Genomic DNA, 17,258 nt, shown 5'->3' with positions numbered 1-17,258 from the left:
AAGGAAACTACAATAAAAAGATAAAAAAAATGTCATACATGCATTTTTTTTGAGTTATCATCATATACCAATAATTAGCATCAGCGAAAAACACTTGGGATGCATAGAGTGATGGGCAGCAGCCATTTTAGACTTTGGGGGACATAGAGTGGTGGGTAGCAGCATATACCAAAAAGGGCAGCAGCCATTTTACACTTTGGGGGGCATAGAGTTGAGAGCAGCAGCATATACCAAAATGGGCAGCAACCATTTCACACTTCGGGGGGCATAGAGTGGTGGGCAGCAGTATATACCAAAATGTGGAGCAGCCATTTTACACTTCATGGGGCATAGAGTGCTGGGCAGCAGCATATACCAAAATGGGAAGCAGCCATTTTATACTTGGGAGGCATAGAGTGGTGGGCAGCAGCAGATAGCATTGAGAGTGATTCAAAAATGTTCTTACCTGGAAGTACTAAGGCTTGAGGATGGTAAATATGGCTTTGCATGTCTCCGGAATGATGAGATCCAAAGCTTCGGGTGATATGAGGGTGCCAAAGTTAAGGTCAGTCAGGGATCTGGCAGTCGCCAGGAAGCGCAGGGTCATGATGAGTCTCTCCTTGGCAGGTATGGCCCACCGCAGCCTGGTATCCTGCCTCTGGATGTAAGGCGTCACCAGGCCAAGTAATTCCTGAAACATCGCATCATCCGGTAGTCATCCGGATTATTCTCACAAATTTCCATTAGTCGTGGCATGTGAGAGAGAGAATCCCTCTGCTTCAGCCACACCTTCGTCCAGCATGAACGAACCCTTCTGCTCTTCTCAGACCTCTCCCTATCTGTTAACACCACAACTCCAGCATAAGCGACCATCACTCGATAATGATAGATATCTATCACAAGAGATAGTAGACACAGTTTAAAAGGCAAGCCAAAAACAAACCAGAGCAAATTAGCAATGCAACAGCATTCAGCAGGGATAAACCAAACCAAACTAGCCAGAGAGCATAAATGCAAATATTTAAAATGGCCACCAACTATTTATCCCCTCATGAAAGCCCCGCCACCCATTAAAAAAAACAGAAAGTATACACCCCTCAAAAAACAGCAGGCCAAGATTGGATCGTTGATCGTTTTGCAAAATAGTTTGTAAAATCATTCAGTGTGTACGGCCGATATCGTTATCCTGACACCGGGAAGTTCAAGGGAAATCGACCAGCGATATCATTCAGGTTCGACCAGTGTGTATGCCCCTTAAGTTTGGCAAACAGTTTGACATCCGGATTTAGAAGTGAGAGTGGCCTATAGCTGGGGCATAAGGCTGGGTCCTTATGCTCCTTGTAGATGACCGTGATAAGAGTCTCGAGGGACTGAGGGATGAAACCGACTTTATCAGAGATGGAATTGAACGCCAGCAGCATCTTAGGTAAAATAATAGACTGAAACATTTTATAATACGAAACTGTACACTCAGAAGGTGATGGGCTTTTACCAGTAGACATGTTTTCTAAAGCATCCTCCAGTTTCTCTAACGTGAATGGGTGGTCTCACCAATCTTTATACTCGTTAGAGATAGTGGGGAAACCTACCTTCTGGAGGTAAATAGACACTTTCTCCTGAAAAATAGCCAATTCTGAGGAAGATTTTGGAGAAGATTATACAGTTTTGAGTAATCGGAATGAAATGCAGAAGCAATGTCTGTAGTCAGCCTACAACCCCTACCAGCCTCATCTTTAATCACCTCTATGTTTGCTCCCCCATTGAAAGTAGTGATTTCTACATAGGCAAAAATCCCGTTTCATCCTCTAATTCAGCAATTGATTAAGTTCAGCCCAGACCGCTGCCAATGCCGTCTGGTCTGCAGTTGCTATAGAGGCCTTATGCACAAGTTTCAAGGGACAAATTTGTTGTTACAGCTGCAACTTGAGTCCCTTGGGATGGGTACGGGAGCCCGGCACTCGGGGTCAGAATCCCGACACCGTCATTCTGACATGGGATGGATACCTACATCTGTCAGTAGGTATCCTAACCCTACCCCTCCCTCCCTGCTGCCTAAACCTAACTCTCCCCTCCCCAGTACCTAAACCTAACCCTCCCCTAGTGCCTAACCGTAACCCCTTACCCTATCCCTCCCCCTAACCCCACTACTTACCGTAGGGATGCCGATGCTGGGACTGGTGTTGGGATTCCGGCGTCTGCATTCTGAGTGCCAGTATCCTGGCATTTCAACTACCTGCCTAGGACACCCAACTGTATCAATTTTCCCTGAATCACCCACTGCATTTCTTAAAATCAAGGCATACAGTAGGCCCAAAGTTGCAGAATGGGCGTTTTGTAATTTATAAATGACCTCCAAGATATTGCTTCAATTATTTCATTGGTTATTGCTGTTTGTGTCTATTACTGAAAATCAGATACTTAAATGGTCATTAAATGTAATTCTGTTTGTGATTAATAAAAGGGCACTAATAATATTCACATCTTTTGTTTTTATGTCAATTTATTAAGTGAATCACAGTTAAATAAAGCCAACATATCTCAGGAAAACATAAAACACATAATATACATATGGCATACAGTGGCGGTTCTAGGGGCGGGCTAACAGCGCTCCGGCTCCCGCATAGAGCACTATGGGAGGGATGTCATGGCGTCTCTCCCATAGATCCATGGTGGAGCTGTGATCGGACCGGACAGCAGCGGATGCAGGAATGGGGTCTAAGGTAAGTATTGTGTTTGTATTTTTTATTTTTTAGAAGGGAGGCATGGGGGCATTACTACTGGGGGCATTACTACTGGGGGGATGTCTAAAGGGGGCATTACTACTGGGAGCATGTCTATAAGGGGGCATGTCTATAAGGGGGCACTACTACTGGGGGCATGTCTAAAGGGGGCATTACTACTGGGAGCATGTCTATAAGGGGGCATGTCTATAAGGGAACATTACTACTGGGGGCATGTCTATAAGGGGGCATTACTACTGGGGGCATGTCTATAAGGGGGCATTACTACTGGGGGCATGTCTATAAGGGGCATTACTACTGGGGGCACTACTACTTTGGGCACTACTATAGGGGGTATTCCTACTGTGGGCACTACTATAGGGGGCATTATTACTGGGCACTATTACTGTGGGCATTGAATTAGGGGCACTACTACTCAGTACTGTGGGCCTTGTGTATAAGGAACACTAATTTGGGCATTGTGTAAAAGGGGCACCACTGTATGTCATAACATGAATAAGGGACTAATGTGTGGTGTAATTTGAATTGGGGATACTGTATTATAAAGGGAATTACTGTGTGTGGCACAATGTATTATACAGGGCATTACTGCATATGACATAATGTGTTATACAGGGCATTACTGCATGTGGCATAATGTGTTATAAAAGCCATTACTGCATGTGGCATAATGTGTTATACAGGGCATTACCGTGTGTGGCACAATGTATTATACAGGGCATTACTGCATGTGACATAATGTGTTATAAAAGCCATTACTGCATGTGGCATAATGTGTTATACAGGGCATTACTGCATGTGGCATAATGTGTTATACAGGGCATTACTGCATGTGGCATAATGTGTTATACAGGGCATTACTGCATGTGGCATAATGTGTTATACAGGGCATTACTGAGTGTGGCATAATGTGTTATACAGGGCATTACTGTGTGTGGCATAATGTGTTATACAGGACTTACTGCGTGTGACATAATGTGTTTATAAAGGGCATTACTGCATGTGGCATAATGTATTTATAAAGGGCATTACTGTGCAAGGCGCATTACTACACATGGCTATTCGCCACGAGGGGAGAGCTTGGGAAAGGGCCCAGCACCTTCATAAGTGCTGGGCACGTCCCACAGTGTGGTGATTTGGGGGTGTTCCACAAGGACACGCCCCCTTTCCGGAAGCGTGTATGCTTTCAGCGCGCGCAGAGAAATGTCATCTACAAAAAGTGGTTGGTTTTTTTTTTTTTTTTTGGGGGGGGGGGGGCACAACTGTGAACTTTCGCCCTGAGCTCCACAATGTCTAGAACCAGCCCTGATGGCATATGATCTAGGTTAAATCAACCAACAGTATAGTGATCCATTTTTTAAAGTAATATAAGAGCAAGAAAATAATCTCACAGCGACAGTGTGGAGAGCTGTCAGAGAAAGAAAGAGTTAAAGAGAGGAGAAAAAAAGAAGGTGAAGAGAAAAGAAAGGGAGAAAAAAGGATAAAAGAAGAGGAGGAAAGTAGAGAAGTAAACGGGGGAGGGGGTAGTCTCTATTCGTAAAGCCTAAAAAACTATATTAAAACAAAAATGAATTACTGAATGGGGAAGAAGCATTTTGGGAAGTCAACCAAGGGGACCATATTTTGTTAAAAGATTTAGAGAAGTGACGAATTATAGCAGTCATGTATTCCATCTTATAAACGTACCAAATACCTGCTAAAATCGCCTGCATGGGTGATGGTGTGGGTTTTTTCCAGTCGTTCTGCTATTTGACAGGTCATGGCAGATACAATGTGCCGAAGCAGTTTATTTTGGTGTCAGGAGAGGGTGGGAAGATTTAAGGGAAAAAGGAAGTATTTAGGGTCAAGAGGAATAGTCATCTCGGATAGATGTGAGAGGAGATCGATTTATCTCCTGCCATATAATAGCCAGTTTTGGACAGAACCACCATATGTGTGTCACAAGTCGCTCATGCTTATGCCGGGGGACCGTTCGCTGAACTCCTCCCAACAACTGTCCATCATCCCTGCACTGTTCAGGATTGGTTCCTGCGGCTATTTCCTGCTAGTGCCCACGCTGCTCCGATGCCGGTGATAGCGTTTCACGTGTTTCCGGTTTTGGTGTTGTCTCCTGCTATCAGTCGCGTACCCAGTCCTCCTGTCTGCTATTGCTACCTGCCATTTGTGTCAGCTAGGTGGCACGGTCTGCATATCCATGCTCTGCCGTTTGTGTCATCCAGGTGGCATAGACAGCACTCAGTGTCCAGAGTGCGCAGTTCAGTGTCCAGCTACTTGTGTCAACCCGGCGGCACACGCTGCACTTCAGCATCCAGCTGCTTGTGTCAACCCGGCGGCACAGGCCGCACTCTAGCATCTAGTTGCTTGTGTCACCCCGGCGACACAGGCCACAATCCTGTGTCCAAAGTACGCAACCCAGCGTACCACCACTTGTGTCAACCTGGCAGCACAGGCCGCAATCCAATGTACCACCGCCTGAGTCAACCCGGTGTCACAGGTCCTTCTTCAGACCCCCGCAGCCAAGGCTACTACACGGCCCAAAGGCCGCATCTTGTTCTGTGGAGAAAAGTAACATGTGGTCAATTCATTATAGTAAAGTGTTAATGCACCAGTATTGTATGAATTACATGTCACATTAAATTCATCATATTATACCATATAACTCAAACAGGGCTTTCCTAGGCTAGCCCTATAACCAGTATAACCAGTATCTGGTAACCTAGGCTCTCTTTATAAGGTATGGGAGGGAGGGTTACATTTGGCCCTCAGGCCACCCTGCCAAGGCTGCTACATGGCCCAAAGACAGCATCTTGTTCTACGGCCCACAAGCCACAACAAGCCATGGTTTACCAGCCCTCCAGGCTGCTGCACGGCCCAAAGGCAACATCTTATCTCATTACCCTCGGGCCCTGCCTAGTCAAAGATTTACCAGTCCTCAAGGCTGCTCCAAGGCCGCAGCTAGCCAAGTATTCCAGCCCTCAAGGCTGTTGCAGGACTGTACCCACAAAATAATACCCGCATCTTAACATTATGCAGAGAGGTACCCTCATTCTGACATCCCCTCCAGCACCTATCCGAAGTGCTGGGAAACATAGCTTTAAATCGGGATGGTACATAATACCACCAATATAGTCGTTTATAAATATTTTCTTTCATTTTGACACAGATAGAGCTGATGCGGCGTTGTCCCAGATTTCTGTCCAATCTTCACTATCTATAGTGTGTCCAAGATCCATGTCCCATGCTAGATCATGAACGACCCACTTCCTCACCTAATAAGGCATAAATGGAGACCCCTGGTAGAGGAGCGTTTCAAACAGTTAGACTCAAAAGAGGTTAAAGGTCTACTAGTCAGAATAGAGCTAATTTTAGAATGAAAGTGCCTAATTTTTAGAAAACGAAAGAAATCTTTGAAAGGAATTGCCACTGTTGAATTTAGAAAATTGAGGAAAGTTAACATCAGTAGTAACAGCCAAGTGGTAAAGGAGGATTTATATAAGCCTGGGGGGAAGGCAGGATTATGGTATAATGGTATCAAAGGAGATGGACCTGGGGCTAATTTAAGGCGTCTATTAACAAAATCCCAAACAGCTAATGAGCAGGAAACTACAGTGTGGGAAACCACTGTCCGGGGGCGACGAATCCTAGGAAGCCACAACAGGGAAGATACTGTGGCAAGTCCCAGCTCCTCAGTCTCAATGTCCACCCAGATCTTCCTTGCATCAAATTACCCCACTGCACACAATGCTGTGCAGCATAATAACATTTTCTAAAGTTAGGTATACCCAAACCTCCCCCCCAAGAAGGACGCTGAAGTAGTTTAAGTCTAATCCGTGGGCGTTTCTGGTTCTATATGAAGTTGGAAGTTTGATGTTGGAGGAATTTAAAGACATAAGGAGGAATATATGTCGGAAGGGTTTGAAATAAGTATAGGAGCTGAGGAAGAACGCTCATCTTAACTGACTGTATTCTGCCTATCCATGAAATAAAATAGCTAGACCACTCATGAAGATCCGATTTGATAGAGTCTAAAAGGTGAGGGAAGTTTGCCTTAAACAGCTGGTGAAAATGGTGAGCTAAAAAACAACCTAGATATATGATTTTCTTTTTATGCCAGGTGCATGAAAGCAGGGTTTATAAAGTATGTTTGAGCGTGGCAGGAATATAAATATCAAGAACTTCTGTTTTGCAACAATCATTTTGTAGCCCGAGTGCTGGGAGTATAGCTGTATTTCAGAAAGGAGTGATTTAAGAAATGAAAACGTCATCAGCATTTATAATATTCACATCTTTATGTGTGTATATATACATATTGTGACAGGGACACCTCCAAGATGATGCTCAGACTGTAACTTTGGTTTAACCATCTGCTTTATCAGTCAGGAGGGCAGAAAACTATCACATAAACTATTTCTTTCTTGGTGATCCCCATCACTAGACTAACACAGTCCAAATGACTATCAAATTTGCCAGTTGATTGCCCTGCCCACAGGTACCACTACCTTTTTAAAGGTAAAGTTACACTTAAGCTCAGTGACCTGATGGGCTTAGCCTGCCACCTGGGACACTAATCCTTATGACTGGACAGACTTATACTGGGTACACACTTGTCGATATATCATTCGTTCGGTCAACAAACGATACTTGGTAAGTGCATCGGCGGATGTGTACACCTGATATGTCTGAACTATGTAATTCATAGACATATTAGCTTGGCAGCCAATGCCGATCTATCTGAAAGATATATATGTGCATCTACATGTGCGTATGGGTGACCTGCCGATCAGTGTGTATAGCTTACCAAACGGCTGCTCGGAATGGCGGATTGGTCTGCTGACCCATTAATCGTGCTAGCATGTACCCAGCATTACTCCAACATCATGTCAGAATGCATATATTTGATATAAAGTTATAATGCGATCATTACAAAATGAGTGGGGGAGGGGGGGATCAGGGGGGGGTGCAGTGAAAATTTTGTTACCTGCCTGCAGTGTTATTAAATTGGGCTTTTTTACTCCATTTACAGATTTTCCCAACTTATCAGCTTGTTTCTGTTTTGTGTGAATATGTTAACTAAAAACATATGTTAACCTTTTTTTTAACACTTCTTTCTTTTCCTTGATGCCAGGTTTGTGAAAAAGATTTGTACTGCATGGACTGGGCAGTGAAAATGATGCAGAGGGTCTGTAAAGTGTTTGGTACACAACAGGAGAGAAGGAGCTTCTTGCAGAATGTGGAAAACTCGTTTGCACGTATCATCATGGACTTGTTGCAGTCTGTAATCTCAGGTGAGTGTGTGTCCTCTTGGAATGTTTCACATAACAGAAAAAAGAAAGATCCTGCATAGGACTATAGGTAACAATATTGAACCAACTTATTGTGCGATTAATTACTATTTACTCTGTCTAAGCCGGATGATTTCCTGAGGCAGAATCTGTTTACAAATCGGAATCTGCAAGATGCCATTTTGCGACTGATCTCCCAGCGCCATTTTAAGTTACAACTCACGAGCTAAGTACAGATGGCAATGTTTTTGGTAATCCTTTTAGAAGCCATGACAAGCCCATTCTGGGGACAACCTTGCATAGAAAAATACCAAAACAACTAGAAAAACAGCTTCCTGAGAAAAGTAATTAGAAAAGACAATACACCAGGAACTGTGGATGTTTTTGCATGTAAATGGAGAGACCCCACATGTGGACAGGTGTAGCTATGGCAATTGTAATATGGCCCAGACACTTGAATTTGACTGAATGAACAATGGTAAGAAATCTGCTTGAAAAGAACTGAGACAGGTATCCTAATTAGGCAGAAGAAAGCTTTTAAACTCACTGTCAGACAGGATGGCACCAGCAATCGGCGGGGGGTCTCCACCCTGTTTGAGAGTGAAGCTCACTGCCCATAACACATTGCATTGCAGTTTAAAAATGTTAGTAAGGAATGATATATATATGTATATTTATATATATTAAATCCATCATAAATAGACAAACATGCATAAACACCGCACATTACGCACAGTTGCGCTGTTAACATAACGCACATTTGCGAATGCATAATATCCCGCATGCGAACGCTGTTTATTAGCTTCGTGCGCATGCATCTTCCCCAAGTTCACTAGCGTCTTTTCCCAAACCCCTAATACTTACACACTGCGCAGTGCGGCAAGGTAGCGTTGCAGAAGGTATTGCCAGTAGTTCACGAGCACCACCACCACCTTATGTGGATGGGGGTGCAGGTACAGTTATTGAAAAAACCCATAAAACGTAACAAGCAATTTGTACCCTCTCTTAAGTAACCATAAGGAAAATGTTTATGATGTGGATAATGAGCCTATTGTCATGTCTGCCATTTCCCATGCTGTACACATGTTAGATGCTGCACCACAACAAGCACAAGTGGTGCCACCATCTCCATCAGTAACAGCACGGGTAGTGTTATCATCCTCTGCACCCGTAGAGGAAGTTGTTAATACTATACGTTGCAGCAACAGACTAAACCCCCAGCCAGGTAATAAGGTCAAAGGTAACAGTGCGGCCGGTCTGCTTCCCATCCAGACAATAACTGTTCCAAATGGGAATGCGGATGCGAACGGAGTAGTGCCCACAAGGGAAGTAATAATGCATTGTGCATTGTCCTTGGACAAGAGCGGAGCTAAATTCCATAATGAATGAATTCCCCGATCCCAAAAAGGAATTAGCCAAATGACAAAGATTTTTGAGAAATTTGGGTAGCTCCCATGAGCCAACTAACAAAGATTAGCAAGTAGTGGTAAGGGCTTGTCTTCCACGCAATATCGACGTGACAAAATTTATCACGGATTGTGTATTGGATGGAGATGTTCCCTTAATAGACCGAATTAATCAAGATAATATTTCCCGCATTGTAACTCAATTGGGGGTATATTTTCCAGTAGTAGTTAACTGGAACAAATCTTCACCATAAAACAGAAAGAGAGTGAATCTGCAGAAGATTATTGTGACCGGGCTCTGCAGGCTATCACCCAGTACACTGGGTTAGAAGATATTAAAGAAAGCACTCACCACAGGGGAATGATTGTCACTGTACTCATGGATGGTCTTAAAGAGAACCTAAAGACCCGGGTTCAGACCTCACAGCCTGGCTGGAGGGGAGTCACAATAGATACCCTCATAGAATCCGCCAAAGAACATGACAAAAACATCTCTAAAAAGAGAGAGGCCCAGAGCGAGAAACTAATGGCTGTCAGTATTCAAGCTCTAGAAGGAATGACGGTAACATCACAGCCAGCAGACACACCTGCACCCACACCTGAACAATTATACGTCCTCACTAATCCCACAACACTACAAACACAGCCCTACCCCACTTATCATTCACAACCACAGGTCCCATACTACCCACAAACTCCATACCTCCAACAATATCCTTTTCCTCAATATCCTTACCCATACCCACCACCTTTCTCTCCTGCTCAACCTACACAACCATCTTTTTCTTCATCTAACCCACAAAAGTGTTATAACTGCAACCAGCTAGGACATGTAAGTAAAAACTGTACGGCAAAAAGGGTAGGACCCCCAAACCAGGGAGTACCTGGATATCCCCATAAAGGATATACACAGGCACCAGCTCCAATTGTGGCCGTTAATGCTTTATTGGAGAGTGGGAGCCAACGCTAGGAGTTGGGTCATACCTGTGGTCTACAGATAGACAGGTTGACGGGAAGTACTAGGGAAAAACTGGTAATGGTAATTGATGTAACTGATACCCAATCTCTGTTCTGCTTTCTTCCCTGTGTCCTAACACCCTGACTGTCAGTATCTTTTTGCTTTCACATAGGGGGAGGTATACACTACACATGTCCCATGGGTTCATAGACAACCCCAGTATTTTCTCCCAGGCCTTATACAACTGTTTACAATCTTTTCAACTTGCCAATGGATCTGTGCTCTGATACAATATGTGGACAATTTATTGTTATGCCCTGTTTCATTTATACCATGTTTAAATGATATTAAACTGTTGTGCTTCATCTCTCACACACAGGACACAAGGTTGCTAAGGACAAATTGCAGCCATGGCAGGCTAAGGTCAAGTACTTGGGAAACTGTCCAAACCCAGGGGCTGAGACACTACCTAGAGCAGTAGCTATTAATAACAGGGTTTAATTGTACAGAAGGTTGTATGATACGGTATCCCTAGAGTATAGGGATACTCATTTCACAGGTGGGGTCTTCCAGAAGCATGTGTAATGAGTAATAGTAGCACCAGGACCACCCCCAGGCCCCCTCTAAATCTGTCCCCCTTTGAAACCCTGTTTGGTAGACAACCTCATTTGATTATAAGTCCACAGGAAGACTTGAAGGGTAACAACGATGTAACTGTAAGGTATCTCATATCAATGAGTAAACAGTTAAAACAGCAACAGCAGAAACTGAAATTGTTGTCCCATGATATGCCTGAAACTAACTGTCATGATGTTGAACCTGGAGAATATGTTATGATCAGAAATTGCTTGCGTTCAGGTTGTTTGACTGATCGGTGGGAAGGCCCGTAACCGGTGTTGCTGACAAGTACCACATCCTTGAAGGTGTCTGAGAGAGATAGCTAGGTCCATTCCACTCACTGTAGAAAGGTCAACCAACCGGTGGAGATACAGGGTGGAGTCGAGACAGATAACGTGAACCTGTCGATTGCGAGCCTGTTCCGGGAGGGTTAAAAGGTGCGGTGAGATACCTGAGCTAAAGAAATGTGTAGATCAGTGCTTCCAGCAATGGAGTGGTCTGCTGTGGTCATCCTAGTTCTTTCTTCCAGAGTTTCTGTCGTGATGATCTGTTTGGGGATATCCAGTTTCTGTGATGGAGGACAGAGGATGGAAAGGGGAGCTTATAGTGCTATCAATGAAGTGGAGTCGAGAGGAGGAGTACTATGCCAAATCAGGGGAGTGTCTGACCAATTTTAGTACCGTAATTGTTATGTTATTTGGGAAGAATACTTCCACAAATTATGACCCTTACACATGGTGAAATGCTTGGTATTCATAAAAACACACCATCACCATATCTTTACACACAGTATGAACACAGAGACCAAAGAAATATGATACCTGGTGATGTGCATAAAGCCACTCAGTTAATTAGTGAGACAACTGGCTTTCAAGTTTTAGTCGCATTGGATCCCACCAGGATCGCCCGGTGTACACTATTTTTTAGATATATCCAAGATCTTGCTAAATTGATAGATAATATCACCGAGATGTATGATGACACCTTCAGGCATACAGGTAGGGAATTGCAAGCGTACAGGAAAGAACTGGTGCAACACAGACTAGTGCTGAATTATTTAACAGCTGCCACAGGAGGGTATTGTGTAACATTGGCCACCCAGTTTGAAGTAAAGTGCTGCACATATATTACTAATAACACCAGTGACCCCAAGGAGGTGATAGACCGGAAGATGGATGAAATTCTGCAGCTAAAATGGGAATTTCAGAAGAACCATAATGCTTCAGTGGCTGAAGTAGAGGAGAAGATAGAGGAATGGGTTTCATGGTTGAACCCAGTGAAATGGTTCTCAGGTCTAGGAGAATGGGTCCAGGAAACGATCGCAAGCATAGGTAAATTCCTGATCCTTATACTGGTTGTCATCATAGTAATTGGCATATATGTCAAGTGTGTTCCTACTGTGTTGAAGTGTGGAAAATGTGAAAATAAGGTAAACCGCAAGATCGAAATTATGATGGTGGTCAGTAGTGACAATATGAATACTGAGATAAAGGAAGAACTGCATTACAATCCTGAGTCAAAGTGTACTGTACGAACAGTGTAACCTGAATTTGTGTGGTTGTGCATAAATATATCGTTTATGTTATTTTAAGTCATCTTAGATAATGCAGTCCCAATCCCCCCTTATCCAAACTTCCTTTATAGGTGAGATGAGTTCCCACATCCTGCCAATGGTCCCTTGAGGATCCGCAGATGGCGTATAAGGGTTGTTTTACCCTCCTGGAGACGCATTGTCTAAATGGTTCAAATGACCAAACCGTGTCATACCATATATAACATTAAACGGTATATTCTCATGCATGACTAAACAGATTCAGAACAGAGTATGATAGCATGTTGTTTGCTATCAAAGGGTGGACTGTCGAAGCCGGATGATTGGCTGAGGCAGAATCTGTTTATAATCTGAATCTGCAAGATGCCATTTTGCTACTGATCTCCCAGCACCATTTTAAGCTACAACTCACGAGCTAAGTACAGATTAAACAGTTTAAAAATGTTAGTAAGGAATGATATATATATATGTGTATATATATGATTATCTACATATATATATATATATATAAAATCCATCATAGACAAACATGCATAAACACCGCACATTACACACAGTTGCACTGTTAACATAATGCACATTAGCGAATGCATAATATCCTGCATGCGAACGCTGTTTATTAGCTTCGTGCGCACGCATCTGCCCCAAGTTAACTAGCGTCTTTTCCCAAACCCCTAATACTTACACACTGCACATTCACGTAAAAGGTTCCATAGCTTCAAAGTATAAGATTCAAGTTTTATCCATTTATTACTAATACTGTGAAATAAAGACTAATTGGTATCTAAGGTTTAATACATGATACGTAAACCGTATTTGGTGTTGTACTGATCTGCACTTTCTCAACAGCTTTCCGGTATCATCGGTGTGAAGATCGCAACATGCATTCTCAACTTGTGGACCGTAGAGAGTTAAAACACCAAAATGTACTTTGTAAAATTAACAGCTTAGGTTTGCATGAGGCGGGAAAACGGAGACAAAAGGCTGTCGGAGGCTGGTCTGTGTCCATTTGAATCGACCTGTTAAATGTCCTGTAACAGAAGCACTGTGATGGAGAACCAATGGGATCGCAACAAACCTCTCTATTGTATAGGCTATTTCTGTAAGGATATATATATATATATGTGTGTTCTGACCCCAGTCTTCAGTCTTCATGCTGATGCTGTTGATGGAGGTTTCTTGTTGATGCCGGAATCTGGTCCCAGAGCGTGTGCGTATGTATAACTATACCTTGGGTCTGTATAATTTCTTTGCACTAAATTGTATTTAGATCACAGCATGTAACTATCTGTACTTTGCTTGAATAATAACACATTTTTTCAAAGTCTGAAGGCATTTATTCACTGTATGACTGCGTACGCAAATAACGTAAATTTTAGAAGGTATAGGCAGGTTTTTAGAAGGTATATGCAGGAGTGTATAGAGGTTTAAAATCAGTATCATTAACTCAATGATAAAACATTAAATATAGTTGGCGGTGCTCTTTGGAATCAAGTATACAAAAGTACTTAGAAACTCAAAAAACATTTTATTTAGAGCTAAAAAAAAAGAAAGAATAAATTCCTTTTTTGGGGCACTCATTAAATGTAAAGTATAATGGGTATGTAAAGATATTTGGTGCTAAATATAACCTTTATTATGTTAATTTAAGAATAAAAGGGGGGGAGGAAACCTCCTTAGCCTCAGAGAATTGATCAGTCTGCCCTTAGTTACAACATATCATTCAAAAAGTTTTTAATAAAAAAAGATTTTTTTTGTAATGAATCATGAAGCATATTCTCACACTGCTCTCAATGAGCAATAACCGATAATAAAGGTGAAAATTCTTGGCAAATAATATTACCATGAATTGTTACTCAAATGTATCAAACAAACAACGAAGGAGAGAACACAATGTAAGTAAATTGCCTTCAATACATCAATCATATAATATCTTCCTCCTTATCATCATTTAAAGAGAGTCCTAGCACTTAACACTGGTTTCAATCCAATATATCCGGTATCTCCAGGTGATAAAGACACTGGTACACTTCAAAAAACCTCTTAGTTATATTATATTATGAGCTTGATCTTTATGCTGGGTACACACTGACAGATACATTGGCCGATCAATTGATCGGCCAATATATCTGCTGCATGTCGGCCAGTGTGTACCCGCGATATGTAGGTGAACGTCGCCGTTCACCGACAAATCGTATTGGCTCTGCAGACATATCTGTCCATTGGCAGGTGTATACGGGCGGTCTGCAGACCGCCCGTACACACACAGCGGCAGCCACGAGGAGGGGGCGGGACACGCCCCGACCCACTGGCTGTCAGGTCCCGCCCACTGGCCGCCAGGACCTAAGGGCACAAGCAGATGATGGCCATTCAGTGTGTATGAACGACCATCATCTGCAGATATACAGTATCTGTCAGGTGTGTACCTACCTTTAAACATAACATAGTGCTGTATCAAACATAGATAAGGCAAATGCTCCTCATGATGGTGTCACATTGTGTTTACTAAAGTTATACACAGCTTATTAGTAGATGTCCTGGTAGCAAAAAAAAATAAAAATATATATAAATACTGATACCCCTTTTACACCAGAGCTAAAACCCGGGTTATTGCAGAGTTAACCCGGGTAGCTCCTTGGTGTAAAAGGGGACAGGGTTGGATTCCCAGGTTGAGTGACCCGGCAATCCAACCCAGGTAACTTGTAGGGTTTAACACTGGAATGACCCGTGAAACCCTGCAGTGTCAACGGGGCGATCCGGGTCACGATGACCTGGAGCGCACTGCGTGCCGTCATCTCCAAGGCACTTCCAACCGGCGGAACAGCATTTCTGATCCCATTGCTACATCGGGATGATCCATCGCAGATGTATGGGGGCCTTTAGTCGCTCTCTCATCCTGTGTCCTCTCTTTGTAAGACACCAGACAGCAGAAGGGACGGAGACACCTTAGTGCTGTACTATACTATACCTACTACACAATATACTGCATTGTTTATAGAGCTGGGAATGTCTAATCTTCAGTGTTCCAATGCTGCAGTGATGCTGATAAACCAATGATATCCTTAATAGATGCATGTCTGCTTAAGATGTTTCTTGACTGTCTGTATTACAAAGTGTGATCACACTAAGAAGCTTAATTACTTAAACAGCTGATGGTGTCTAATCCTCACTGCCCTAATACTGTTGTGATATGCTGACAAATTATACCCTTTTCAGACGTACTGAGATTCCCGGGAATTTGGTCTGCCTCGGCCAATTCCTGGGATCTCATGTATGTCTGAAAGTTACCTACCCGGAAACACGTTCCCGGGTAGCTGGCCCTCCAATTGACCAGTGAATTTCCCAGGAGTTAAGTCCAGCGAAATTACCCTGCTCATATCTGAATGGTGCTACCCGGGAATTTACTCCCGGGCTACACCAAGCAGCTTTTACATTGAGTGGGCAGTGCAGAGTGTCCTATAGGATGCTCAGCGCTGCTGCTCACCACCACCACCCCCCCCCGCGCCAGGTGGCTGTGTCGCTGTAGATCGAGTCAGCGACACAGAGGACCCCAGCCGGACGCCGGGGACACCTGTCGGCGGTCTCCAGCCTCTCTGCCACAGCGGGCGCTCCCATTGGACCACCATGGCAGTACATCTACGGAAGGGGATCTATCTCTTCCCCATGGGGGGGCAAATAGGGAATACAACAAATACTTTATTAATAAAATAAAAGGCTAGATTTTGATGACATCATCAGCGGCAGCCGGAGAGGGGATAGGCTAGGAGGGGCAGACGGCAGAGGAGAGGCAGGTATTCTGAAAAACTTGGCTTATGTCTGAAAGGGGTCTACCTGGGAATTTCCCAGGTAGATGCTGTAGTGTGAAAGGGGGGTCTCGACCAAATACCCGGGATTTTGCACAGGAGAAATTCCCAGATCTGAGCAGGAAATTTCCCGGGTCGTATGTCTGAAAGGGGTATTAGTTATAGCCTTAATTGATACGTGTTTGCCTAGATGTTCTCTTCTGTCTGTATGCTCAGCATTACATAATATGGTACACATTGATGATATGGTGGACACTGGAATGCCTTGATGATATGCTGTCAAGTTATATTGTTAAAATGCAAATGAGTGGCTTATGCTGCTAAGCAAACACTCAGTATATTTATTTCTTTTTCTACAAAGACAAATCTAATAAGCCGTGTATAACTTTAGTAGTAACACTGTGACACCCTGAGCAGCATTTGCCTTATCTATGTTTGATACAGCACTATGTTATGTTTAAAGATCAAGCTCATAATATAATATAATTAAGAGGTTTTTTGAAGTGTACCAGTGTCTTTATCATCTGGAGATACCAGATATAATGGATTCAAACCAGCGTTAAGTGCTAGGACTCTCTTTAAATCATGATAAGGAGGAACATATTATATGATTGATGTATAGAAGGCAATTTACTTACATTGTGTTCTCTCCTTCATTCTTTGTTTGATACATTTGAGTAACAATTCATGGTAATATTATTCACCAAAGAATTTTCACCTTTATTATCGGTTATTGCTCATTGAGAGTAGTGTGAGAATATGCTTCATTACAAAAATATTGTTTTTGGTTAAAAACTTTTTGAATGATATAGGAATATGTTGTAACTAAGGGCAGACTGATCAATTCTCGGAGTCTGGGGAGGTTTATTCCCCATTTGTTCTTAAATTAACATACTAAAGGTTATATTTTAGCACCAAT

General features: G+C 42.9%; 1 protein-coding gene across 1 annotated transcript in view; it reads left to right on the top strand.

Moving 5' to 3' along the window:
- The window catches only part of FBXO47 (F-box protein 47), a 179,639-nt gene that overhangs the window by 157,364 nt on the left and 5,017 nt on the right, over positions 1 to 17,258 (top strand). Inside the window, exon 9 of the mRNA XM_088474708.1 lies at positions 7,846 to 8,005. Coding sequence (XP_088330834.1) covers positions 7,846 to 8,005 — 160 coding nt within the window. The remainder of the gene's footprint in view (positions 1 to 7,845; positions 8,006 to 17,258) is intronic.

This window comes from Taudactylus pleione, unplaced genomic scaffold, assembly GCF_031769625.1.
Source record: "Taudactylus pleione unplaced genomic scaffold, aTauple2 ptg000155l, whole genome shotgun sequence".
Classification (NCBI taxonomy): domain Eukaryota; kingdom Metazoa; phylum Chordata; class Amphibia; order Anura; family Myobatrachidae; genus Taudactylus; species Taudactylus pleione.
Note: the sequence above shows the minus strand (reverse complement) of the source record. Positions and strands in the feature narration are given on the sequence as shown.